The 25,670-nt window shown below is 70.3% G+C and overlaps 1 protein-coding gene across 1 annotated transcript in view; it reads right to left on the bottom strand.

Annotated features, from left to right (window-relative positions):
- LOC134154192 (chromodomain-helicase-DNA-binding protein 3-like) overlaps positions 1–25,330 on the bottom strand; it is a gene marked incomplete at both ends in the record, with an annotated part of 61,940 nt that extends 36,610 nt beyond the window's left edge. The window contains 23 exon segments of the mRNA XM_062600907.1: positions 867–1,008; positions 2,156–2,329; positions 3,147–3,268; positions 3,928–4,065; positions 4,771–4,971; positions 9,092–9,283; positions 9,910–10,009; positions 11,156–11,287; positions 14,392–14,603; positions 16,126–16,323; positions 18,711–18,944; positions 19,494–19,672; positions 20,361–20,423; positions 20,539–20,589; positions 20,592–20,673; positions 21,559–21,644; positions 21,647–21,708; positions 21,823–22,065; positions 22,205–22,212; positions 22,214–22,270; positions 22,272–22,331; positions 24,028–24,196; positions 25,213–25,330. Coding sequence (XP_062456891.1) covers positions 867–1,008; positions 2,156–2,329; positions 3,147–3,268; positions 3,928–4,065; positions 4,771–4,971; positions 9,092–9,283; positions 9,910–10,009; positions 11,156–11,287; positions 14,392–14,603; positions 16,126–16,323; positions 18,711–18,944; positions 19,494–19,672; positions 20,361–20,423; positions 20,539–20,589; positions 20,592–20,673; positions 21,559–21,644; positions 21,647–21,708; positions 21,823–22,065; positions 22,205–22,212; positions 22,214–22,270; positions 22,272–22,331; positions 24,028–24,196; positions 25,213–25,330 — 3,023 coding nt within the window.
- Between the last annotated feature and the right edge of the window lie 340 nt (positions 25,331–25,670).

Genomic DNA, 25,670 nt, shown 5'->3' with positions numbered 1-25,670 from the left:
CAATGTGCCCCCCCCCCCCAAGCCACGTCCTTCCCGGTCCCCGATGTCCCCCCAGCTTCCCCCATTGCCCAGGTCCCCAATGTCCCCCCCAGGTCCCCGACGTCCCCCTCAAACCCTCAATGTCCCGCCCAGGTCCCCAACGTCCCCCCTAGACCCTCCACAGTCCCTCTGAGGCCCCCAACATCCCCACCGAACTCTCCATGTCCCTCTGAAGTCCCCAGTGTCCCCCCAGCTTCCCACGTCCCCCCGATCCCCAATGTCCCCACCAAACTCTCCGTGTCCCCCTGAAGTCCCACAGTGTCCCCCCAGCTTCCCACGTCCCCCCAGTCCCCAATGTCCCCACCAAATCTTCCATGTCCCCAATGTCCCCCCCATCCCCGATGTCCTCACCAAACCCTCACTGTCCCCCTGAAGTCCCCAATGTCCCCCCAGCTTCCCACGTCCCCCCTGGTCCCCAATGTCCCCACCAAACCTTCCATGTCCCCAATGTCCCCCCCCTGGTCCCCGATATCCTCACCAAACCCTCACTGTCCCCCTGAAGTCCCCAATGTCCTCTCAGCTTCCCACATCCCCCCTGGTCCCCAATGTCCCCACCAAACCTTCCATGTCCCCAATGTCCCCCCCCCCGGTCCCCCGATTGTCCTCACCAAACCCTCACTGTCCCCCTGAAGTCCCCAATGTCCTCTCAGCTTCCCACATCCCCCCCGGTCCCCGATGTCCCCACCAAACCCTCCGCGTTCCTCCAAGCTCCCCAACATCCCCTCAGCTTCCCACGTCCCCCCAGGTCCCCGACGTCCCCCCAGACCCCCCACGTGCCCCGCTGGCCCCCCGCGTGTCCCCCCCCCCCCCCCCGCCCCGGGACGCACCATGGCGGCCACGGGGAAGAGGTAGGGGTGGTTGCAGCACTTCTTCAGGTCCATCATGATGTTGAGCAGCGACACCTGGTTGCCGCCGCCCCGCGAGTTCAGCGCCTCGAAGTTGCGCGTCAGGATGTATTTGTAGTACTTCCTGCGGGCAGAGCGGCGCTGGCACCCAGGCGGGCGCTTCTCGGGGCCCAGGCGTCCGGGCCTGGCACCCCCCCACGGCCCAGACGTCCGGGCCTGGCACCCCCGGGGCCCAGGCATCCGGGTCTGGCACCCCCCGGGGCCCAGGCGTCCAAGCATGGAACTCCCCCAGTGCAGCGGAGACCCAGGCGTCTGGGTCTGGCATCCCCCGGGGCCCAGGCGTCCGGGCCTGGCACCCTCCGGGGCCCAGGGGTCCGAGCCTGGAACTCCTCCAGCACAGCGGAGACCCAGGAGTCTGTGGTTGGCATCTCCCAGGGCCCAGGCGTCCGGGGCTGGCACCCTCCCCGGGCAGCAGGACCCAGGCATCCAGAGCTGGCACCTCCCGGGGCCCAGGCGTCCGGGGCTGGCACCCTCCCCAGGCAGCAGGACCCAGGTGTCCGCAGTTGGCACCCCCAGGGGCCCAGGCGTCCGGGGCTGGCACCCTCCCCGGGCAGCAGGACCCAGGTGTCCGCAGTTGGCACCCCCAGGGGCCCAGGCGTCCGGGGCTGGCACCCTCCCCAGGCAGCAGGACCCAGGTGTCCGCAGTTGGCACCCCCAGGGGCCCAGGCGTCCGGGGCTGGCACCCTCCCCAGACAGCAGGGGCCCAGGCGTCCGGGGCTGGCACCCTCCCCAGGCAGCAGGACCCAGGTGTCTGCAGTTGGCACCCCCTGGGGCCCAGGCGTCCGGGCCTGGCAGCCTCCCAAGGCAGCAGGGGCCCAGGCGTCCGGGCACAGCGCACCGGCTAAGCCCGTGGGCACCCACGTGTCCCCTGAGCCGGGCGTCTGGGACCCCAGGGTGCCCCCGAGCTCGAAAGGACCCAGGCGTCCGAGTGTCCCTCCTCCCTCCCGAGGGCCCAGGCGTCCGGGCTGGCACCCAGGCAGCCGGATGGGGGCCCAGGCGTCCGGGGAAGGGCCCATCCATCCGCGTGCGCGTGGCGCTGAGCTCCGCGCTCGCGTTGAGCTCCGAAAAACCCAGGCAACGGCTACTCCCTCCCGAGGACCCAGGCATCCGGGCGCCCCACCACCACCACCACCACCACCACCACCGGCCCCCGGGGGTGTTGGGGGGGGGGGGGGGGGAGGAGGGGAGGGCCCAGGCGTCCGGGGCCGTACTTCTGCATGGGGCTGAGCTCCACGCGCACGATGAGCTCCGTCTTGGCCGGCATGTTCTTGAAGACGTCGGCCTTGAGGCGCCGCAGCATGTGGGGGCCCAGCAGGTCGTGGAGCTTCTTGATCTGGTCCTCCTTGGAGATGTCGGCAAACTCCTCCAGGAAGCCCTCCAGATTGCTGGGGTGCGGGGCGGAGGAGGGGGGGGGGGAACGCGGGGACACGGGTGACGCGGGGGACCCCGGGGAAGGGGGTTGGTGGGTGGGTGGGGGGGACGGGACGGGACACACGCACGGCGGCAGGGGGCTCGCAGGGACACGGGGGACGCGGTAGGACGGGTGGGGACGCGGGTGGAGAGAGGAACGCAGCAGGACGGAGGGGCGGGCGTGGGGACGCCAGGGGACACGGGGAGGCGGGCACAGCGGGGACGCGCGCGTAGGGACACAGGGACGTGGCGGGACAGGGGGACGCGGTGGGACACGCGGGGACACCAGGGCACACAGGGATGCGGGGGCACGGGGGACGTGTAAGGACGTGGGAGAACACGCGGGGACCCAAAGACGTAGGGTCACAAGGACACACGGTGACACGCGGGGACACGCAGGGACACGGTGACGTGGGGGGGTGCGGGGACACGAGGGGATGCAGAGGGCACGCGGGGATGTGGGGAGACGCTGGGGGGACACGAGGGGACCAGACGGATGTGGGGGGCACCGAGGGGACGCAGAAGAACGTGAGGGCACCCGGGGGATGTGGGGGGACGCGAGGAGACAGGGGGACATGAGGGGACGTGGGGTGACACCAGGGGACACCATGAAGGCACCCAGAGACTCGTGATGGGACCCAGAAGGACATCAGAGGATGCAGGGAGATGTAAGCGGACGCACGGGGCCTTGGAGGGACCCGAGGGGACACGGGGGGACGCGAGGGGACGCGGGGGGACCCGAGGGGACGCGGGGGGACGCGAGGGGACCCGAGGGGACGCCGGGGGACGCACTTGAAGCGCTCGGGCGTGAGGAAGTTGAGCAGGTGGAAGAGCTCCTCCAGGTTGTTCTGCAGCGGCGTCCCCGTGAGCAGCAGCTTGTGCTCGATCTTGTACCCGTTCAGCACCCGAAAGAACTGCGGCGCCGCCGTCACCCGCGGGCCCAGGCGTCCGGGGGGGGGGGGGGGCTCCCCCTCGCCGCCCCAGCGCCCGCGGGCCCAGGCGTCCGGGAGCTCCCAGCTCTCCTCATTCCTACACCCAAGCACCCAGCTATCCGGGCTCCCCTCACCGCAGCGACCCAGGTGCCACCACCCCGGGGACCCAAGCAGCCAGGCTGCCCCCATCCGTGGGCCCAGGCGTCCGGGTGCCATCACCTTGGGGACCAAGGTGTCCGGGCACCACCACACCAGGCACCCACGTGTCCAGGTGCCGCCACCCCAGGGATCCAGGCGTCCGGGTGCCACCACCTCAGGGACCCAGGCGTCCAGGTGCCACCACTCCAAGCACCCAGATGTCCCGGTTCCTCCCACCCCAGGGACCCAGGTGTCCAGGTGCCACCACCCCAAGGACCCAGCTGTCTGGGTGCCATCACCTCAGGGACCCACGTGTCCAGGCTCCCCCCACCCTGGGGACCCACGTGTCCAGGTTCCACCACCCCGGGGACCCAGGCGACCGGGCGCCACCACCTCAGGGACCCAGATGTCCAGGTTCTACCACCCCAGAGACTCAGGCATGTGGGTGCTCCCCCCCTCCCCACACACCCCACCCCGGCCTGGGGGCCCAGGCGTCCGGGCACCTTGGACTGGTTGTTCTTGAGGCGGTGGGCCTCGTCCACCACGAGGCAGGCCCAGCGGATGGAGCCCAGCGCCGCCTGGTCGATGGTGATGAGCTCGTAGGACGTCAGCAGCACGTGGAACTTCACCTGCGCTTCCCGCTGCCCCCCCCCCCCCCAGGCGTCAGCCCCGGGGGGCCCCGGCGTCCGGGGCCAGCCCCGGCAGCACGCCCCACCCCCACGCCCACCTCCACCTCCGTCCCAAGGGGCCCAGGCGTCCCGGCTCCGTGAGCAACCCCGGCACAGCAGGAAGGGAACCCAGGTGTCCAGGGCTTGGAGCCAACCCCACCAGGGAGCCCGAGGGGACCCAGGGGTCTGGGCTGAGACCTGGACCCCCAGGAGGACCCAGGCGTCCGGGCCGAGACCCCAGACCCCCGAGAGGACCCAGGCGTCCGGGCCGAGAACCCAAACACGTGAGAAGACCCAAGTGTCCAAGCTCAGACCCCCGGCCCCCAAAGGACACGAGGGGACCCATGTGTCCAGGTCGAGACCCTGGACCCCCAAAGGGACCCAGGTGTCCAGGTCGAGACTCTGGACCCTCAAAGGGACCCAGGCGTCCGGGCGAGGCCCCAGACACCCGAGAGGACCCAGGTGTCCGGGTCGAGACCCTGGACCTGTGAGAGGATCCAGGCGTCCAGGCCAAGAACCCAGATACGTGAGAGAACCCAAGTGTCCAAGCTCAGACCCCCACTCCCAAGGGACACGAGAGGACCCAGGTGTCCGGGTCAAGACCCTAGACCCCCAAAGGGACCCAGGCGTCCGGGCGAGGCCCCAGACTCCCGAGGGGACCCAGGCATCCGGCCTCACCTTCATCTTGAAGGCCTTCTTGCCGCCCTTCATGGCGTTGTCCTCGAAGGAGAACTCGTTCTCGCGGATGATGGAGCGACTGTCCTTGTCCCCCGTGTAGGTGACGACGTAGAAGGCGGGCGCCCACATCTGGAACTCGCGCTCCCAGTTAATGATGGTGGAGAGCGGGGCGCTGACGAGGAACGGGCCCTTGGTGTGGCCCTGGGGGACAGCGCGTCACACGGGGGGACAGCGTGTCACCCGGGCACACGTGGCGCTGACGGGGAGCGGGCCCTCGGGGTGGCCCTGGGGGCACAGCGCGACACGCTGGGGGGGGAAGTGGAGACAACCTCGAGGTGGCCACAAGGGCGCGGGAATGCCCTGAGATGGCCGCTGGGATGTGCCAGCACCCCGAGGTGGCTGTTACGGACACGGGGACGCCTCAAGGTGGCCATAGGGACACCCCGAGGCAGCCATGGGGACACGGTGACACTCCAAGATGGCTGTGAGGACACAGGGATGCCCTGAAGCGGCCCTAAGGAAAGCGCAACACCCCGAGGTGGTCATGGGAACATGACCGTGTCCTCAGATGGCTACGGGGATGCCCCGCGGTGACTGTGAGGACGTGGCAACACCCGGAGGTGGCTGTAGAGACGGCCCAAAGAGGCCATGGGGACGCGATGCTGCCCCAGGATGGCCACAGGGACACGGTAACACCCCGAGGTGGCAATTTGCTCCCTATGATGCCCCAAGCTGGTCGCAGGAACGCCCCGAGGAAGCTATCGGGGTCCTGCAACAGCCTGAGGTGGCCCTGGGGACACCTCAAGGTTGTCACAGGAACACAGTGACACCCCAAAGCACCTGCGGGGACAAGAACATGACTCAAGATGGCCGTAAGGAGGTCTCATGGCCACGGGCACACAGTAACTCCTTGAAATGGTCAGGGGGTCACTGAGATGCCCTGAGCTGGCGGTGGGGACACAGTGACACCTTAAGGTGGCCGTATGGGCGTCGGGACGCTCCAAGGCGGCTGTAGGGAAGCCCTGAGGACATGTTAATGCCCTGGGATGGGCCTAGGAACGCACTGACACCCCAAGACGACCAGGGCGGCATGGTGGTGCCCCAACGTGGCCATGGGGACGCAGTAACAGCCCAAAATGGCCACGAGGATGCTCCGAGGTGGCCATGGGCATGTGGGGACGCCCCGAGACGGCCCCGGGAACGACCCGAAGGAGCAGGAAGGGCACGGTGACGCCCCAACGTGGCCATGGGCACGTGGGGACGCCCCGAGATGGCCACGGGAACGACCCGAAGGAGCAGGAAGGGCACGGTGACGCCCCAACGTGGCCATGGGCATGTGGGGACGCCCCGAGGTGGCCCTGGGAACGACCCGAAGGAGCAGGAAGGGCACAGTGACGCCCCAACGTGGCCATGGGCATGTGGGGACGCCCCGAGACGGCCGCGGGAATGACCCGAAGGAGCAGGAAGGGCACAGTGACGCCCCAACGTGGCCATGGGCATGTGGGGACGCCCCGAGACGGCCCCGGGAACGACCCGAAGGAGCAGGAAGGGCACGGTGACGCCCCAACGTGGCCATGGGCATGTGGGGACGCCCCGAGATGGCCCCGGGAACGACCCGAAGGAGCAGGAAGGGCACGGTGACGCCCCAACGTGGCCATGGGCACGTGGGGACGCCCCAAGATGGCCACGGGAACGACCCGAAGGAGCAGGAAGGGCACGGTGACGCCCCAACGTGGCCATGGGCATGTGGGGACGCCCCGAGATGGCCCCGGGAACGACCCGAAGGAGCAGGAAGGGCACGGTGACGCCCCAACGTGGCCATGGGCATGTGGGGACGCCCCGAGGTGGCCCCGGGAACGACCCGAAGGAGCAGGAAGGGCACGGTGACGCCCCAACGTGGCCATGGGCATGTGGGGACGCCCCGAGATGGCCCCGGGAACGACCCGAAGGAGCAGGAAGGGCACGGTGACGCCCCAACGTGGCCATAGGCATGTGGGGACGCCCCGAGATGGCCCCGGGAACGACCCGAAGGAGCAGGAAGGGCACGGTGACGCCCCAACGTGGCCATGGGCATGTGGGGACGCCCCGAGATGGCCCCGGGAACGACCCGAAGGAGCAGGAAGGGCACGGTGACGCCCCAACGTGGCCATGGGCATGTGGGGACGCCCCGAGATGGCCCCGGGAACGACCCGAAGGAGCAGGAAGGGCACGGTGACGCCCCAACGTGGCCATGGGCATGTGGGGACGCCCCGAGGTGGCCCCGGGAACGACCCGAAGGAGCAGGAAGGGCACGCTGACGCCCCAACGTGGCCATGGGCATGTGGGGACGCCCCGAGATGGCCCCGGGAACGACCCGAAGGAGCAGGAAGGGCACGGTGACGCCCCAACGTGGCCATGGGCATGTGGGGACGCCCCGAGGTGGCCCCGGGAACGACCCGAAGGAGCAGGAAGGGCACGGTGACGCCCCAACGTGGCCATGGGCACGTGGGGACGCCCCGAGACGGCCCCGGGAACGACCCGAAGGAGCAGGAAGGGCACGGTGACGCCCCAACGTGGCCATGGGCATGTGGGGACGCCCCGAGGTGGCCCCGGGAACGACCCGAAGGAGCAGGAAGGGCACGGTGACGCCCCAACGTGGCCATGGGCATGTGGGGACGCCCCGAGGTGGCCCCGGGAACGACCCGAAGGAGCAGGAAGGGCACGGTGACGCCCCAACGTGGCCATGGGCATGTGGGGACGCCCCGAGACGGCCCCGGGAACAACCCGAAGGAGCAGGAAGGGCACGGTGACGCCTCAACGTGGCCATGGGCATGTGGGGACGCCCCGAGGTGGCCCCGGGAACGACCCGAAGGAGCAGGAAGGGCACGGTGACGCCCCAACGTGGCCATGGGCATGTGGGGACGCCCCGAGGTGGCCCCGGGAACGACCCGAAGGAGCAGGAAGGGCACGCTGACGCCCCAACGTGGCCATGGGCATGTGGGGACGCCCCGAGATGGCCCCGGGAACGACCCGAAGGAGCAGGAAGGGCACGGTGACGCCCCAACGTGGCCATGGGCATGTGGGGACGCCCCGAGATGGCCCCGGGAACGACCCGAAGGAGCAGGAAGGGCACGCTGACGCCCCAACGTGGCCATGGGCATGTGGGGACGCCCCGAGACGGCCCCGGGAACGACCCGAAGGAGCAGGAAGGGCACGGTGACGCCCCAACGTGGCCATGGGCATGTGGGGACGCCCCGAGATGGCCCCGGGAACGACCCGAAGGAGCAGGAAGGGCACGGTGACGCCCCAATGTGGCCATGGGCATGTGGGGACGCCCCGAGACGGCCCCGGGAACGACCCGAAGGAGCAGGAAGGGCACGGTGACGCCCCAACGTGGCCATGGGCACGTGGGGACGCCCCGAGATGGCCCCGGGAACGACCCGAAGGAGCAGGAAGGGCACGGTGACGCCCCAACGTGGCCATGGGCATGTGGGGACGCCCCGAGATGGCCCCGGGAACGACCCGAAGGAGCAGGAAGGGCACGGTGACGCCCCAACGTGGCCATGGGCATGTGGGGACGCCCCGAGGTGGCCCCGGGAACGACCCGAAGGAGCAGGAAGGGCACGGTGACGCCCCAACGTGGCCATGGGCATGTGGGGACGCCCCGAGATGGCCCCGGGAACGACCCGAAGGAGCAGGAAGGGCACGGTGACGCCCCAACGTGGCCATGGGCACGTGGGGACGCCCCAAGATGGCCACGGGAACGACCCGAAGGAGCAGGAAGGGCACGGTGACGCCCCAACGTGGCCATGGGCATGTGGGGACGCCCCGAGGTGGCCCCGGGAACGACCCGAAGGAGCAGGAAGGGCACGGTGACGCCCCAACGTGGCCATGGGCATGTGGGGACGCCCCGAGGTGGCCCCGGGAATGACCCGAAGGAGCAGGAAGGGCACGGTGACGCCCCAACGTGGCCATGGGCACGTGGGGACGCCGCGAGATGGCCCCGGGAACGACCCGAAGGAGCAGGAAGGGCACGGTGACGCCCCAACGTGGCCATGGGCATGTGGGGACGCCCCGAGGTGGCCCCGGGAACGACCCGAAGGAGCAGGAAGGGCACGCTGACGCCCCAACGTGGCCATGGGCACGTGGGGACGCCCCGAGATGGCCCCAGGAATGACCTTAGAGAGCAACGGGGACGCAGTAACACCCCAAGGTGGCCAGAGGGACGCCGCGACGCCCCCGAGATGGCCGTGCGAGCGCCCCAAGGGAGCCGAGGCGGACACGGCGACGCCCCGAAGCGGCCGCGGGGAGGCCCCGAGGCGACGCGCGGGGGCGGCCTCACCTCCTTGTAGAGCGAGTAGAGGAAGACGATGGTCTGGATGGTCTTGCCCAGCCCCATCTCGTCGGCCAGGATGGTGTCGGTGCTCTGCGCCCACGAGAAGCGCAGCCAGTTGAGGCCCTCGAGCTGGTACATGTGCAAGGTGCCGCCCGTGGCCGTGATGAACCGCGGCTGCGTCTCGTACTTCACCGTCGGCTGCGGGCACACGTCACCGTCAGCGCCCGGGTGCCCCCCACGCGAGGGCCCAGGCGTCCGGGGGCACGGACACCCCCCAGGAACGCCCACCCTGGAACAAGGGCCCAGGCGTCCAGGGGCACGGACACCCCCTAGTAACGCCCACCCTGGCGCGAGGGCCCAGGCGTCCGGGGGCACGGACACCCCCCAGGAACGCCCACCCTGGCGCGAGGGCCCAGGCGTCCGGGGGCACGGACACGCCCTAGACACGCCCACCCTGGCGTGAGGGCCCAGGCGTCCGGGGGCACGGCCACCCCAGTGCAAGGGCCCAGGCGTCCGGGGGGCACAAACACCCCCTAGGCACGACCACCCTGACGGGAGGGCCCAGGCGTCCGGGGGCACAAACACCCCCTAGACACGCCCACCCTGGCGGGAGGGCCCAGGTGTCCGGGAAGGACCGCCCCCCTTGCACACCCACCCTAGGGCAAGGGCCCAGGTGTCCGGGAGGGGACCGCCCCCACCGCCCCCACCCTCCCCCCGCCGCATGTGCCCCCCCAGGGTGCCACGGAGGACCCAGAGTCACGCAGGGACCCAGGCGTCCGGGCCCCACCCCCACGCCCGGGGCCCAGGCGTCCGGGCGCGCTCACGTCGTTGGTGGGCGAGTCGGGGGGCCCCTCGCCCGGCGTCTCCTTCTTCTTCTTCTTGTAGCGCCGGGGCTGCGCCGGGTCCTCGCCCATGAACACCTCGCTGCGGGCGCACACGCCAGCACACGCCAGCACACGCCACGCGGGGGGGGGGGGGGGACACGGGGGACGGCGTCAGCCCGCGCCCCGGCGGGCGCCGCCGCCGCCGCCTCCCGCCGCCCGCGTCGCCACGCGGGGTTTGCTCGGGGGCCGCGTCCCCATCCCGGGCCGTCGCGTGCTCAGGGGCCGCGTGCCCGCCCCGTATCCCGTGTCGTCGCGTGTGGCGTGCTCGGGGGAGCCGTGTCCCCATCCCGTGTCGCACGCGCGAGCTCAGCACGCCCGTCCCCGTGTTCCCCCGCGCCACGTGTGCGGGTCCCGCGCTCGGTGGTGCTTCCGCGAGGAGCACTGGGCCGGTGTCGTCATGGCGTGTCCCGTGTCCCATGCGTGTGTCCCGTGTAGCACGTGGTGTGTCCCAGGTGGTGCAACACGTGTGACCTGTATGCTGTGCACATGTCCTATGTGGCAGGTGTGTGTCACCTCGCTGCCCCATGTCCTCCCACATCCCATGTATCATGTCCCATGTCCCATGCGGCTCCTGTGGTGACACATATGCTATGTGGCATGTCCCACGTGTCATTGCATGTCCTGTGTATCATGTCACTTGTCCCATGCGGCTCCTGTGGTGACACATGTGCTATGTAGCATGTTCCACGTGCCAAAGCATGTCCCATGTATCATGTCATGTGTCCCATGTAGCTCCTGTGGCGACACATGTGCTATGTGGCATGTCCCACGTGCCATAGCATGTCCCGTGTATCATGTCGCATGTCCCAAGTAGCTCCTGCAGTGACACGTGTGCTACATGGCATGTCCCACGTGTCACAGCATGTCCTGTGTATCACGTCACGTATCCCATGTGGCGCCTGCAGTGACCCATGTTCTACGTGGCATGTCCCACGTGCCACAGCGTGTCCCATGTATCATGTCACGCGTCCCATCCCGCACCCTTCCCATGCTGACACGTGTGCTACGTGGCACTCCCCCCGTGGCACGTGTCTCGCGCGGCGTGGCGCGTCCCGGGAGGCGTGACAGCGTGCCCGGTGTGGCGCGGCACACGTCGCGTGGCGTGGCGTGGCGTGCGAGCGCCCCCGCCGTGCCCGTGCCCGCGCCGCGTGTGCTCCCACGTGGCGCGTCACGCGTGGCGGCTCACCGGTGCTTCCAGTAGGCGTGTTTGTGGAGGTCGTAGTCGGGGATGGGCATCTCGTCCTCCTCCCACGTGGCCTGGTCGTAGGGCAGGTCCCGCCACTTCACCAGGTAGTGGTACTGCCCCTTGCGGTCCACGCTGAGCGGGGGCACCCACGGGTGACACCGGGGCACCCACGGGTGACGGGGCGGCGCCCACGGGTGACGGGCCACCGGGGATGCCGGCCACGGTGCCGCGTAGGGGTGCTGCCCCTCACGGTCCGTGCTGAGTGGGGGCACCCACGGGTGACACCAGGGCTCCCACGGGTGACAGGTGGCACCCACGGGTGAGAGGGGGGCACCCACGGGTGAGAGGGGAACCAGAGACGCCAGCCATGGCACCAAATGGTGGTACTGGCCTTTGCGGTCCCTGCTGAGTGGGAGCACCCACGGGTGACAGGGAACACGCCTGGGTCATCCTTGTGTCACTGGGGCACCCACGGGTGATGGGGGCCTGGAGAACGCGTGGGGCACCCGGAGGAGAGCGGGGCCCAGGCAGCCCCAGGGGACACCGGGGATGGGACCAGCAGGTGGCACCAGCTATCAGCAGGTGGCACCGGGGGTGGGGACATCCTGCAGCTGGGGGGGGTGGGGGGCAGCCGGGGGCAGGGACACCCAGGGGAGGGGTCACCCAGGGGCACACAAGGACGGGGACACCCAGACAGGACCTGGGGCCACCTGGGGACAGGGACACCCAGACAGGACCTGGGGTCACTCGAGGACAGCGACACCCAGACAGGACCTGGGGCCACCGGGAGACAGGGACACCCAGACAGGACTTGGGGTCACTCGAGGACAGCGACACCCAGACAGGACCTGGGGCCACCTGGGGACAGGGACACCGAGCCAGGACGTGGGGTCACTCGAGGACAGCGACACCCAGACAGGACCTGGGGCCACCGGGAGACAGCGACACCCAGACAGGACCTGGGGTCACTCGAGGACAGCGACACCCAGACAGGACCTGGGGCCACCTGGGGACAGGGACACCGAGCCAGGACGTGGGGTCACTCGAGGACAGCGACACCCAGACAGGACCTGGGGCCACCGGGAGACAGGTACACCCAGACAGGACCTGGGGTCACTCAAGGACAATGACACCCAGACAGGACCTGGTGTCTCCTGGGAACAGGGACACCGGGTGAGGACCTTCAGTCACTCAGGGACAGGGACACCCAGACAGGCCTTGGGGTCACTCGAGGACAGCAACACCCAGATGGGACCTGGGGACACCTAGGGACAGGGACACCCAGACAGGACCTGGGGTCACTCGAGGACAAGGACACCCAGACGGGACCTGGGGCCACCTAGGGACAGGGACACCCAGACAGGACCTGGGGTCACTCGAGGACAGCAACACCCAGACAGGACCTGGGGTCTCCTGGGAACAGGGACACTGGGTGAGGACCTTCAGTCACTCAGGGACAGGGACACCCAGACAGGACCTGGGGCCACTGGGAGACAGGGACACCCAGACAGGACCTGGGGTCACTCGAGGACAGCAACACCCAGACAGGACCTGGGGCCACCTAGGGACAGGGACACCGGGTGAGGACCTTCAGTCACTCAGGGACAGGGACACCCAGACAGGACCTGGGGTCACTCGAGGACAGGGACACCCAGACAGGACCTGGGGTCACCTAGGGACAGGGACACCCAGACAGGACCTGGTGTCTCCTGGGGACAGGGACACCCAGCCAAGACCTGGGGTTACCTGAGGACAACGACACCCAGCCGGGACCTGGGGTCACTAGAGGACAAAGACACCCAAACAGGATCTGGGGCCATTTGGGGACAGGGACACCCGTTCAGGACCTGGGGTCACTCAGGGACAGGGACACGCAGCCAGGTCCTGAGGCCACCTGGGGACAGGGACACCCAGCCAGGACCTGGGGTCACCTGGGGACAGGGACACTTGGCTGGGACCCAGGGTCACTCAGGGAGCAGTGACACCCAATTAGGACCTGGGGTCACCTGAGGACAGGGACACCCAGACAGGACCCGAAACCACTTGGGGACAGGGACAACTGGCTGGGACCTGGGGTCATTTGGGAACAGGGACTATGAAAGACCCCATAGGGTCCCCAAGGGTGCCTGCGGGTGCCCAGGGTGACCCAAGGGTGCCCACAAGGTCCCCGGACACCCAGACCCTACCCACAAGTTCCCTGCACCACGTCCAAAAGGTGCCCGAAGGCATCCCGAAGACTGCCCAGGTCAGGGGCACCCAAGGGTGCTTGAGGACGCTCAGGGGGACCCAAGGGTGCCCAGGCGTGCTCAGGAGGACCAAGGGGGGACCAGGAAGACCCCAGGGTGCTTGAGGACGCTCAGGGGGACCCAAGGGTGCCCAGGCACACTCAGGAGGACGAAGGGAGGACCAGGAGGAGAACCCAAAGGTGCCCAGACATGCTCAGGAGGACCCAAGGCTCTCCAAGGGGGACCAGGAGGACCCAAGGGTGCCCAGACATGCTCAGAGGGACCCAAAGATGACCAGTAGACACCCAGGAGGACCCGAAGGTGCCCAGGGGAGACCAAGAGGCCCCAAGGGTGCCCAGGGGCACTCAAGGATGCCCAGCAGACATCCAGGAAGACCTAAGGGCGCCCAGGAGAACCCAAAGGTACCCAGGGGCACCCAGGAACGCCCAGCAGACACCCAGGAGGACCTTAAGGTGCCCAGGGGAGATCAGGAGGCCCCAAAGGCACCCCAGGGGCACCCAAGGACGCCCAAAGAGAACCCGAGGGCGCCCAGGGGAGATCAGGAGGCCCCAAAGGCACCCGGGGCACCCAAGGACGCCCAGTAGATACCAAGGAGGACCCGAGGGCACCCAGGAGAGATCAGGAGGCCCCAAAGGCACCCAGGGGCACCCAAGGACGCCCAGTAGATACCAAGGAGGACCCGAGGGCACCCAGGAGAGATCAGGAGGCCCCAAAGGCATCCAGGGGCACCCAAGGACGCCCAGTAGATACCAAGGAGGACCCGAGGGCACCCAGGAGAGATCAGGAGGCCCCAAAGGCACCCGGGGCACCCAAGGACGCCCAGTAGACACCCAGGAAGACCCGAGGGCGCCCCAGCAAGTCCCCAAGCCCTACCCAGAGGCGTCGGCAGCCCAAACCCGAGGCAGAGCACGCCCGAGGGGTGGCCCCACTGGGGCGGGGAAGGGCAGGGACCCCCGGGTGGGGGGCGGCGGCGGCGGGCGCCTCACCCACCTGTGGTTGATGATGCGGTGCACCGTCATCCACTCGGGCTTGATGCCGTAGCGGTAGAAGCGCTCCTCCATGCCGCCGTAGAGCGGGTCCTGGCTCTTGCGCTTGTCGCTCTTGCCGTCGTCGTCGCCCGAGCCGTAGTCGAGCGGCGGCGGCTCGTCCATGTCGTTCTTGCGCTGGTAGTTGCGGTACATCACCAGGTGGAAGATCTCGAGCTGCGGGCGCACGGGCGTCAGCGGGGCCGGGCGCAGGGCCGGGCGCGCCGCCACCCTCACCCCACCCACGCAGCCCCCCACCCACGCGGCCGCCCCCACCGCCAGCGCCCAGAGCCCCAGCGCAAAGTGTTTGGCTCCGCGCAGCAGGCGGGTGCCACCCCCCCCGCCACGGCCACGCGAGCGTCTCCTGGCACCGGGGGGCACCCAGGATGCCGGGGGGCACCCGGGACACCGGGGCCCAGAGCCGGGCGACCCCCACGGCCACGCAAGCGTCTCCTGGCGCCGGGGGGCACCCAGGATGCCGGGGGGCACCCGGGACGCCGGGGCCTGGAGCCAGGCGACCCCCACGGCCACGCAAGCGTTTCCTGGCGCCGGGGGGCACCCAGGATGACGGGGGGCACCCGGGACACCGGGGCCCAGAGCCGGGCGACCCCCACGGCCACGCAAGCGTTTCCTGGCGCCGGGGGGCACCCAGGATGACGGGGGGCACCGGGGACGCCGGGGCCCAGAGCCGGGCGACCCCCACGGCCACGTGAGCGTCTCCTGGCGCCGGGGGGCACCCAGGATGCCGGGGGGCACCCGGGACGCCGGGGCCCGGAGCTGGGCGACCCCCACGGCCACGCAAGCGTGTTCTGGCGCCGGGGGGCACCCAGGACACCGAGACCCGGAGCTGCATGACCCCCACGGCCACGTGAGCGTCTCCTGGCACCAGGGGGGCACCCAGGACGCCGGGGCCCGGAGCTGCATGACCCCCACGGCCACGTGAGCGTCTCCTGGCACCAGGGGGGCACCCAGGACACCGAGACCCGGAGCTGCGTGACCCCCACGGCCACGCAAGCGTCTCCTGGAGCCGGGGGGCACCCAGGATGCCGGGGGGCACCCGGGACGCCGGGGCCCAGAGCTGGGCGACCCCCACGGCCACGTGAGCGTCTCCTGGCACCAGGGGGGCACCCAGGACGCCGGGGCCTGGAGCTGCGTGACCCCCACGGCCACGCGAGCATCTCCTGGCACCAGGGGGGCACCCAGGACGCCGGGACCTGGAGCTGCGTGACCCCCACGGCCACGTGAGCGTCTCCTGGCACCAGGGGGGCACCCAGGACACCGAGACCCGGAGCTGCATGACCCCCACGGCCACGCGAGCATCTCCTGGCACCAGGGGGGCACCCAGGACGCCGGGGCCTGGAGCTGCGTGACCCCCACGGCCACGCAAGCATCTCCTGGCACCAGGGGGGCACCCAGGACGCCGGGACCTGGAGCTGCGTGACCCCCACGGCCACGCGAGCATCTCCTGGTGCCGAGGGGCACCCAGGACACCGGGGCCCGGAGCTGGGTGACCCCCAACGGCCACACGAGCATCTCCCGGTACCGGGGGGCACCCGGGACGCGGGGGCCCAGAGTTGGGTGCTCCCCCCCAGCAGCCATGCAAGCGTCTCCCGGTGCCGGGGGAGGGGGGGGGCCACCCAGAGCAGCCAGGCCCGGCGCCGGGTGCCCCCCCCCCGCAGCCACCCGCTCCCGCCGGTACCTGCAGCTCCTTGATCCAGGAGCAGTGCCAGTAGGAGAGCCCGACCCACTTGACGAAGAACTCGCGCTCAGAGCGGCCCTGCAGCACCTTCGGGTGCTCCTCGGGGGGGGCGTCGGGGGTGGCCACGGTCACGGGCGGCGGCGGCTCCCCCCAGCGCCAGTACAGGATCTTCTGGACGCGGCCCTTCAGCACGGGACACTGCGGCGAGGGACGGCGGCTGGGGACGGGGACGGCACCGGCACCGGGGCGCTGGCGCCGGGGCCGGCCCTGCGCCGGAGCCGGGCGCGCCCGTGGGTCCCTCTCGGTCCCGCCCCCGGCGCTGTCCTAGGTCCCCTTCCCGTCCCCAACCTTGTCACCGTCCCCACGTGCATCCTTGTCCCGTCCCTGACGCGTTCCTGTCCCATCCTTTTCCCCGGCGCTGTCCCCGTCTCATTGCCATCCCCGTCCTTGTCCCCACCTCGGCCCCTGTCCCCACCTCCGCCCCTGTCCTCTCCCCACTGTTGTCCCTTCCCCGTCCCCATTCCTGTTCCTGCTGTGTCCCTGCCCCATCCCTGTCACCGCTAGCACCCCATCCTGTCCCCCTCCTCGTCCCTGTCCCCGTGCGCCCCATCCTCTCCTCCTCCTCCTCCTGTCACCGCCAGCACCCCGACCTGTCCCCCTCCCCGTCCCTGTCCCTGTGTGCCCCATCCCCTCCTCCTCCTCCTCCTGTCACCGCCAGCACCCCGACCTGTCCCCCTCCCCGTCCCTGTCCCCGTGCGCCCCATCCTCTCCTCCTCCTCCTCCTGTCACCGCCAGCACCCCATCCTGTCCCCCTCCCCGTCCCTGTCCCCGTGCGCCCCATCCCCTCCTCCTCCTCCTGTCACCGCTAGCACCCCATCCTGTCCCCCTCCTCGTCCCTGTCCCCGTGCGCCCCATCCCCTCCTCCTCCTCCTCCTGTCACCGCCAGCACCCCATCCTGTCCCCCTCCCCGTCCCTGTCCCCGTGCGCCCCATCCCCTCCTCCTCCTCCTGTCACCGCTAGCACCCCATCCTGTCCCCCTCCCCGTCCCTGTCCCCGTGCGCCCCATCCCCTCCTCCTCCTCCTGTCACCGCTAGCACCCCATCCTGTCCCCCTCCTCGTCCCTGTCCCCGTGCGCCCCATCCCCTCCTCCTCCTCCTCCTGTCACCGCCAGCACCCCATCCTGTCCCCCTCCCCGTCCCTGTCCCCGTGCGCCCCATCCCCTCCTCCTCCTCCTGTCACCGCTAGCACCCCATCCTGTCCCCCTCCTCGTCCCTGTCCCCGTGCGCCCCATCCTCTCCTCCTCCTCCTCCTGTCACCGCCAGCACCCCATCCTGTCCCCCTCCCCGTCCCTGTCCCCGTGCGCCCCATCCCCTCCTCCTCCTCCTGTCACCGCTAGCACCCCATCCTGTCCCCCTCCCCGTCCCTGTCCCCGTGCACCCCATCCTCTCCTCCTCCTCCTCCTGTCACCGCCAGCACCCCGTCCTGTCCCCCTCCCCGTCCCTGTCCCCGTGCACCCCATCCTCTCCTCCTCCTCCTCCTGTCACCGCCAGCACCCCGTCCTGTCCCCCTCCCCGTCCCTGTCCCCGTGCGCCCCATCCCCTCCTCCTCCTCCTCCTGTCACCGCCAGCACCCCGTCCTGTCCCCCTCCCCGTCCCTGTCCCCGTGCGCCCCATCCTCTCCTCCTCCTCCTCCTGTCACCGCCAGCACCCCATCCTGTCCCCCTCCTCGTCCCTGTCCCCGTGCGCCCCATCCCCTCCTCCTCCTCCTCCTGTCACCGCCAGCACCCCATCCTGTCCCCCTCCCCGTCCCTGTCCCCGTGCGCCCCATCCTCTCCTCCTCCTCCTCCTGTCACCGCCAGCAGCCTGACCTGTCCCCCTCCTCGTCCCTGTCCCCGTGCGCCCCATCCTCTCCTCCTCCTCCTCCTGTCACCGCCAGCACCCCGTCCTGTCCCCCTCCCCGTCCCTGTCCCCGTGCGCCCCATCCTCTCCTCCTCCTCCTCCTGTCACCGCCAGCACCCCATCCTGTCCCCCTCCTCGTCCCTGTCCCCGTGCGCCCCATCCTCTCCTCCTCCTCCTCCTGTCACCGCCAGCACCCCGTCCTGTCCCCCTCCCCGTCCCTGTCCCCGTGCGCCCCATCCTCTCCTCCTCCTCCTCCTGTCACCGCCAGCACCCCGTCCCTGTCCCCGTGCGCCCCATCCCCTCCTCCTCCTCCTGTCACCGCCAGCACCCCGTCCTGTCCCCCTCCTCGTCCCTGTCCCCGTGCGCCCCATCCTCTCCTCCTCCTTCTCCTGTCACCGCCAGCACCCCGTCCCTGTCCCCGTGCGCCCCATCCCCTCCTCGTCCTCCTGTCACCGCCAGCACCCCGTCCCTGTCCCCGTGCGCCCCATCCCCTCCTCCTCCTCCTCTCCCCATCCCTGTCCTCGTCCCCGTGGGCAGCAGGGACAGAGCCACTCGCTGCCGGGGACTTCGGGCAGGGGCGGGTTGAGGCAGCGCATGCGGTAGGAGGAGATAACAGGCGGCGCAGCACAGCCGCTCGCCCACCCCCCGCGCGCCCCGGGCGTCCCCGCGGCGTCCCCGTCCCCGTACCGTGCAGCGGGGACAGAGCCACTCGCCGTTGGGGACCTCGGGCAGCGGCGGGTTCAGGCAGTGGATGTGGTAGGAGGAGATACAGGCGTCGCAGCACAACAGCTCGCCGCCGTCCTTGCACACCCGGCAGTACTCCATGTGGTCGTCCTCCTCCTCCTTCTCGCCCTCCTCCTCCAGCTCTTCCTCGTACTCCTCCTCCTCCTCCTTGGCCTCCCACTGCACCCCCTCCTTCTCCTGGGGGCGCAGGGATGGGGGTCAGCGTACCTCTCTATGCCCTAGAGACCCCCGAGGGACCCCCCAAGCCCCCAAGAACACCCTAAGGACACCCAAAGGAACCTCCAACCCTGCTGGGACACCACAGGGACACCCAAGGGACCCCTAAGCCCCCCGGTAACACCCTAAGGACACCCAAAGGAACCTCCAACCCTGCTGGGACACCACAGGGACACCCAAGGGACCCCTAAGCCCCCCGGTAACACCCTAAGGACACCCAAAGGAACCTCCAACCCTGCTGGGACATCACAGGGACCCCCAAGCCCCCCAGCAACACCCTAAGGACACCCAAGGCAACTTCAAACAACACTGGCAGGTCCCGAGGACACCCAAACTCCCCAGACTAACACAGGGACGCCCCAGAGACCCCCAACCCCCTCCCCAGGCCGCCCTCAGGACACCTCAGGGACCCCCAAAGCCCCTCAAGGCCACCCTGGGGACATCCCAGGGATCTCCGAACAACCCCCCCCCCCCGCCCCATCCCCGCAGCGGAGCCGGGGCGGCACCCACGCAGTGGGGGCAGCTCCAGCGGCCCTCGGGCGCCCGGTCGAGCTCGGGGTCGAGGCAGACGAGGTGGTAGGCGCGGGGGCAGGTGTCGCAGAGGATGATCTCGCCGCCTTGCTGGCAAACCTCGCAGTAGTCCTGGTGGTCCGTCTCGTAGCCGTCCACCTCGTCCTCGCCGCCGGCGCCTGCGGGGCCGCAGCGTTGGGACCCCCGGGAAGCTACGGGCAGCTCCCGAAAGCCCCCGAACGCCCAAGAGGGACTGGGACCCCCCCCCCCCGCCGAAATGGTGGGGAAAGACCGGGGGCTGCGGACCCCTGGGGACGCCGACAGCCCCATGAAGACACTGTGGAGCTAGAGACCCTCAGGGGTCCTCAGGGACCCCCAACATCACCCCAAGAAATGTCACAAGGCTGGGACCCCCGGGACCCCCAAAGGGAGAAGCTGTGGGGGTTGGGGAGCCCCCGAGACCCCTCCCAAACATCAACAAAAGAGCTGCAGAAGAGCCTGAGGCCAATACCCATTACCACTCGAGAGGACTCTATGGGGCTGAGGACACCTGAGATTCCCCAGGGGACCCCCCAAAATTCTCCCAGGGAAAGGCCACAAAGTTGGGGACCCACAGGGACCCCAAAGGCAGAAGCTATGGGACTGGGGACCTCCCGGGACTCCCAAACCCACCGAAAGGATAAGCTGTGGGGCTGGGAACGCCCAAGACCTCCCCCACAGTCAACCAAGGACCTGGGAAGGGCCTGGGATCCCCAGCATCGCTCGAGGGGACGCTATGGGGCTGGGACCCCCTGCCCCCCCCCTTCCCCGGGGGATGAGCCGAGGCCGGCGATGGGGGATCCCGGGGGGGGGGGGGCCGTCGCTCACCGTGCGGCGGAGCGGCGCCGGGCACCACCGGGCCCCGCTCGCGGTTCAGGATAGTGCAGGGTGCTGGAAACAAATTGAAGGGGGGGTGTTATCCAGCAGCCGCGGGGACATCCCCCATGGCCTGGGGAGGGGCGGAGGGGGGGGGTCAAGGGTGACGGTGGCAGCCGGGGACGCTCACCTTTCTTCTTCTTGCGCCCGGGCCGGCCCCGCTTGAGCTTCTTGACGCGGCGGAAGCGTCGGAGCGCACCGAGGCGCTGTGCACGCTGGAGCTCTCGGCGTCCGACTCCTCCTCGGCCTCGCCGGCCTCGTCGCTCTGCCGGGCGGGGGAGGCCGTGAGGCCCGGGGCGGGGAGGGGGCTCCGGGTCGGGGGGGAGGGGGAACGGACAGATCCCAGCGGGGCTCTGGGTTGGGGGGGGGGAAATGGAGAAACCCCAGGGGGGCTCTGGGTTGGGCGGTGGACATGGACCCCGGGGAGGGACATGGAGCCCAGGGGGGCTCTGGGTTGCAGGGGGGGTGACAGGGACCCTGGGGTGGGGGGGCTCTGGGTCGGGGGGGGAGAACAGACCCTGGAGGAGTTTCCAGGTCGGGGGGGACATGGATCCCAGGGGGTCTCCAGATCGGGGAGGACATGGATCCCGGGGGGGCACGGACCCTGCAGGGGTTCCAGGTCGGGGGGTGGACATGGACCCGGGGTGTTCCAGGTCGGGGGGGGGGGGACAGACCCCGGGAGGGCTCTGGGTCAGGGGGGACATGGACCCCAGGGGTCTCCAGGTCGAGGAGGACACGGACCCCAGGCGGGGGGGGGGGGCTCTGGGTTGGGGTCACACTGACCCTGGGGGGCTCCAGTTCGGGGTGGGATATGCACCCTGGCGGGGGGCTCCTGTTTAGGGGCACAGGGACCCTGGGGGGGGGGGCTGGTTCAGAAGGGACACAGACCCTGAGGGGGGCCCAGTTCAGGGTGGGGTGGGGGGATGTGGACCCCAGAGAAAGCTCGGGTTGGGGGCGCAGGCACCCTGGCGGGGGAGGGAGGGCGGTTCAGAGGCGACACAGACCCTGAGGGGGGCCCGGTTCGGGGCAGGGGGACACGAAGACACGGACCCTGGGGGCTCAGGCCGTCCCCAGGCCAGGCCAGGCCAGGCCCCAGGCGCCCGGGGCTGGGCCGGGCCGGGCCGGGCCGGGCCGGGCGCCGGCGTCCTACCGAGCTGCTCTTCTTGCGCTTGCCGCCGATGACGCCCAGCTTGATCTTGAGCGGCGCCATCTTCTTCCCCTTCATCTTCCTCTCAGCTCGGGCACCCGGGGGCTCTTGCTCCGCTTCTTGTGGGCCGGGCCCTGTGGGAACCACCGACACCTGGGCCAGGGCCCCCCCCCACACACACACCACACACACACCCCCACCCCGGGTGCGCACCCACCCCGCCGGCACCCCGTCCTGCCGGCGAGGGCCCAGGCGTCCGGGCGGCACTCACCCTTCCCTTCCTTGGTCTTGGCCTTGCGCAGCGGGGCGGGCTGGGGCTCGGCGGCCACGGCCGAGACGGCGGCCGACACTTGCTCGGCCACGGCGGCGGCGGCGGCTGCGGCGGCGGCGGCCACGGCGGCGGCCGAGCCCTTGAAGGGGTTGTTGGCGCTGAACTCGCGCCACTTGGCGCCCAGGATGGTCATCATCTTCGACATGGGGATTTTGGGGTTCTTCTTGGCGATGAGGGGCCTGGCCGGGGGCCGAGAGCGAAGCGGGCTGGCAACCCCGGGGCGGCCCGGAGCCCCCCCCAACCGCGCCGCCCCGAGGTGGCCCCGCGCGGCCCCCCAATCCCCCCCCCCCCCGAAGCGCCCGTAGGCGCCGGCGCCACCTCATGAACTTGGCTGAAGGCCTTGTAGTTGGTGAGCGTGTGGTAGTCCTCCTCCGTGAAGACGTGGTTCGACGTCCTCCAGCCCCCAGGCGCCCAGCAGCTGCGCCGACGACTTCTGCTCCACCGGCTGCGCCGGGGCAACGGGTGAGGCGCGGGGATGGGGTGGGGGGGGGACACGGGCAGCGTCACGGGACTTTTGGGTGCTCTGGCGCAGCGGCTCAGGCACCCCAGCGCGGGCGTTCGGGCGCCTACGCGCCTCGGCGTGGGGTGCTCGGGCACTCGTGAGCCCCGGCGCAGGTTTTTGGGTGCTCCCAAGCTCCAGTGTGGGTGCTAAGACAGCCAGGAGTCCTGGCGCACGTTTTTGGGCACCCACAAAACCTGCATGGGTGTTATAACACCCACGAGCCCTGACGTGCGTTTTTGGGGTGCTCACAAGCCCTGGCACAAGCACCCTGACCCTGGTGAGCCCTGAAACGGGTGCTCAGACACCTGCAAGCCCTGGCACAGGTGCTAGGATGCCCACGAGCCCTGGCACGGGTGCTTGGACACCCACGAGCCCCAGCGCAGGTTTCTGGGTGCTCACAACCCCCAACGCGGGTGCTTGGACACCCACGAGCCCCAACACAGGTTTCTGGGTGCTCACAACCCCCAACACGGGTGCTTGGACACCCACGAGCCCCAGCACAGGTTTCTGGGTGCTCACAACCCCCAACGCGGGGTGCTTGGACATTCACGAGCCCCAGCGCAGGTTTATGGGTGCTCGCAACCCCCAACGTGGGTGCTTGGACACTCACGAGCCCCAGCACAGGTTTCTGGGTGCTCACAACCCCCAACGCGGGTGCTTGGACACCCACGAGCCCCAACACAGGTTTCTGGGTGCTCACAACCCCCAACGTGGGTGCTTGGACACCCACGAGCCCCAGCACAGGTTTCTGGGTGCTCACAACCCCCAACGCGGGTGCTTGGACACCCACGAGCCCCAGCGCAGGTTTATGGGTGCTCGCAACCCCCAACGTGGGTGCTTGGACACTCACGAGCCCCAGCGCAGGTTTCTGGGTGCTCACAACCCCCCAACGCGGGTGCTTGGACACCCACGAGCCCCAGCGCAGGTTTCTGGGTGCTCGCAACCCCCAACGCGGGTGCTTGGACACCCACGAGCCCCAGCGCAGGTTTCTGGGTGCTCACAACCCCAACGCGGGTGCTTGGACACCCACGAGCCCCAGCGCAGGTTTATGGGTGCTCGCAACCCCCAACACGGGTGCTTGGACACCCACGAGCCCCAACACAGGTTTCTGGGTGCTCACAACCCCCCACGCGGGTGCTTGGACACCCATGAGCCCCCAGCACAGGTTTCTGGGTGCTCACAACCCCCAATGCGGGTGCTTGGACACCCACCGAGCCCCAGCGCAGGTTTATGGGTGCTCGCAACCCCCAATGCGGGTGCTTGGACACCCACGAGCCCCAGCACAGGTTTCTGGGTGCTCACAACCCCCAATGCGGGTGCTTGGACACCCACGAGCCCCAGCGCAGGTTTCTGGATGCTCACAACCCCCAACACGGGTGCTTGGACACCCACGAGCCCCAGCGCAGGTTTATGGGTGCTCGCAACCCCCCAACGCGGGTGCTTGGACACCCACGAGCCCCAGCACGGGCGCTCGGGTGCCCGCAAAGCCTGCCGGTGCCTAGCGCCTTTCCCTGGGGCTCACAGCCCACACGGGTGCCCCCAACCACCCTCCCCACAGCGCCCGGCACGCGGTGACGCTCCCTCCGGCGGCAGCAGTGTCCCCACCCCGGGGTGACGCCAACCCCCGGGCCGGCGGTACCTTCACTTTCTGGCCTCCCTCCTCGTCCATCTTTTTCCGGCGCTTCGTCTTCTTCTCCTTCTTTTCGCGGTGCTTCCTTCTCTTCTTCTTGGCCACGCCGCCGTAGTCGCTGCCGCCGCTCTCCGACTTCTCCCGGTACTCCTCGCGCTCCGACTCAAACTCATCCTCGCTCACCTGTGCCGGGAGGGAGCGGCGTGAGCGCGGCGGGGCACGGTCTGAGCCCCCCCCCCCCCGGTGTGGCGGAAACGCCGAGGGTTTGGGAGGGGGAGCGGGGGCAGCGAGGCCGGCCAGGCGGAGGCAGGGCCAGAAAGGCCTCGGCTCGCCGGCCGGCGCTGGCACGGGCGCGCCGAGGGAGGCAACGCGGGGCCAGCGCGGTGCCAAGAGCGGCGAGGGAATCCCCGGCCGGAGGAGGAGTGAGGCGCCGCGGCGGCCGCCGCTTGCTGGGGGCGGCGGGGGGGGGGGGATGACACTGGGGGGAGCTGCCAAGGCCCTGGGGGAGGGGGGGGGCCGGCGGCGGCCCCGGCGCTTTGGTAGCTAATTGCGGCTCAGGGGGCAATTAGCGCTAATTGAGGTCTCCCGGCCCCGCGGCAGAGGAAGCGCCGAGGCCTCCGCCGCTGCCGCCAGCAGCACCCGGCCCCGGAGAGCCCCGCGCCACGGAGGGGGGGGCGGCCTCAGGCTGGGCACGCTGCTGGGGGGGGTGGGGAGGGGGGTGATCTGGGTGCTGCACAGCCCATCCCAATGGATGGGAGTGGGGACCCGGGCGTCCGGGCGCTTCCCAACACAACACCCCCCCCCAGGGAAGGCAGTGGGGACCCAGGCGTCCGGGCGCTTCCCAACACAACACCCCCCCCCAGGGAAGGCAGTGGGGACCCAGGCGTCCGGGCGCTTCCCAACACCCCCACCACCACCCAGGGAAGGCAGCGGGGACCCAGGCGTCCGGGAGCTTCCAACATCCCCCCCCTCGGGAAGGCAGCGGGGACCCAGGTGTCCGGGAGCTTCCCGACCCCCCCCCACCACCACCACCCAGGGAAGGCAGCGGGGACCCAGGCATCTGGGTGTTCCCAACACCCCCCCGGGAAGGCAGCGGGGACCCAGGCGTCCAGGCGCTTCCCCACCTCCCCCGCCCCCCCCCCCCCCCCCCGGGGAAGGGCCCGGCAGCGGGGACCCAGGCGTCCGGGAGGCGACTCACTAGTTTTTTTCCGCTTCCGGGGCTTCCCTGGCTTGTTCTCCTTCTGCTTCCGCGGGCCCCTCTTCTTCTTCTTGACGCCCAGCTCGAGGCCCCGCAGCACCTCGTCATCGCCGTCTGCGGGACACGGCGGGCAGCCGCTGAGCCGCCGGCTCCCGGGAACGCCGGGCCGCTCCGGGAGCGGAAAACCCGAGGAGGCCGCGCGGCGGCGGCCGCCTCGCCTCCCGGCGCCTCCCGGCTCGCCCGGGGCCCCCGAGCCTCGGGCCGGTCCTGCCCTTCGGGATAGGGTCGCCTCGCGTTTTCCAGAGCCAGCTGCTTTCCCGAGGGGCAGAGCGCCGCTCCGGCGGGGAGCCGCCGGGAAAAGGGCCGCCGGCACGTGCCGGCGCCTTCGGCCCCCCGCTTGCGGCAGCCGGGAGCCCGGCGCGGCTGCGGAGGGAGGCCGGGAAGCGCCGGGCGA

The sequence above is a fragment of the Rhea pennata genome, unplaced genomic scaffold, assembly GCF_028389875.1.
Source record: "Rhea pennata isolate bPtePen1 unplaced genomic scaffold, bPtePen1.pri scaffold_152, whole genome shotgun sequence".
Lineage (NCBI taxonomy): Eukaryota > Metazoa > Chordata > Aves > Rheiformes > Rheidae > Rhea > Rhea pennata.
The sequence above is the reverse complement of the archived record's forward strand: the minus strand, read 5'-3'. Positions and strand labels throughout refer to the sequence as shown.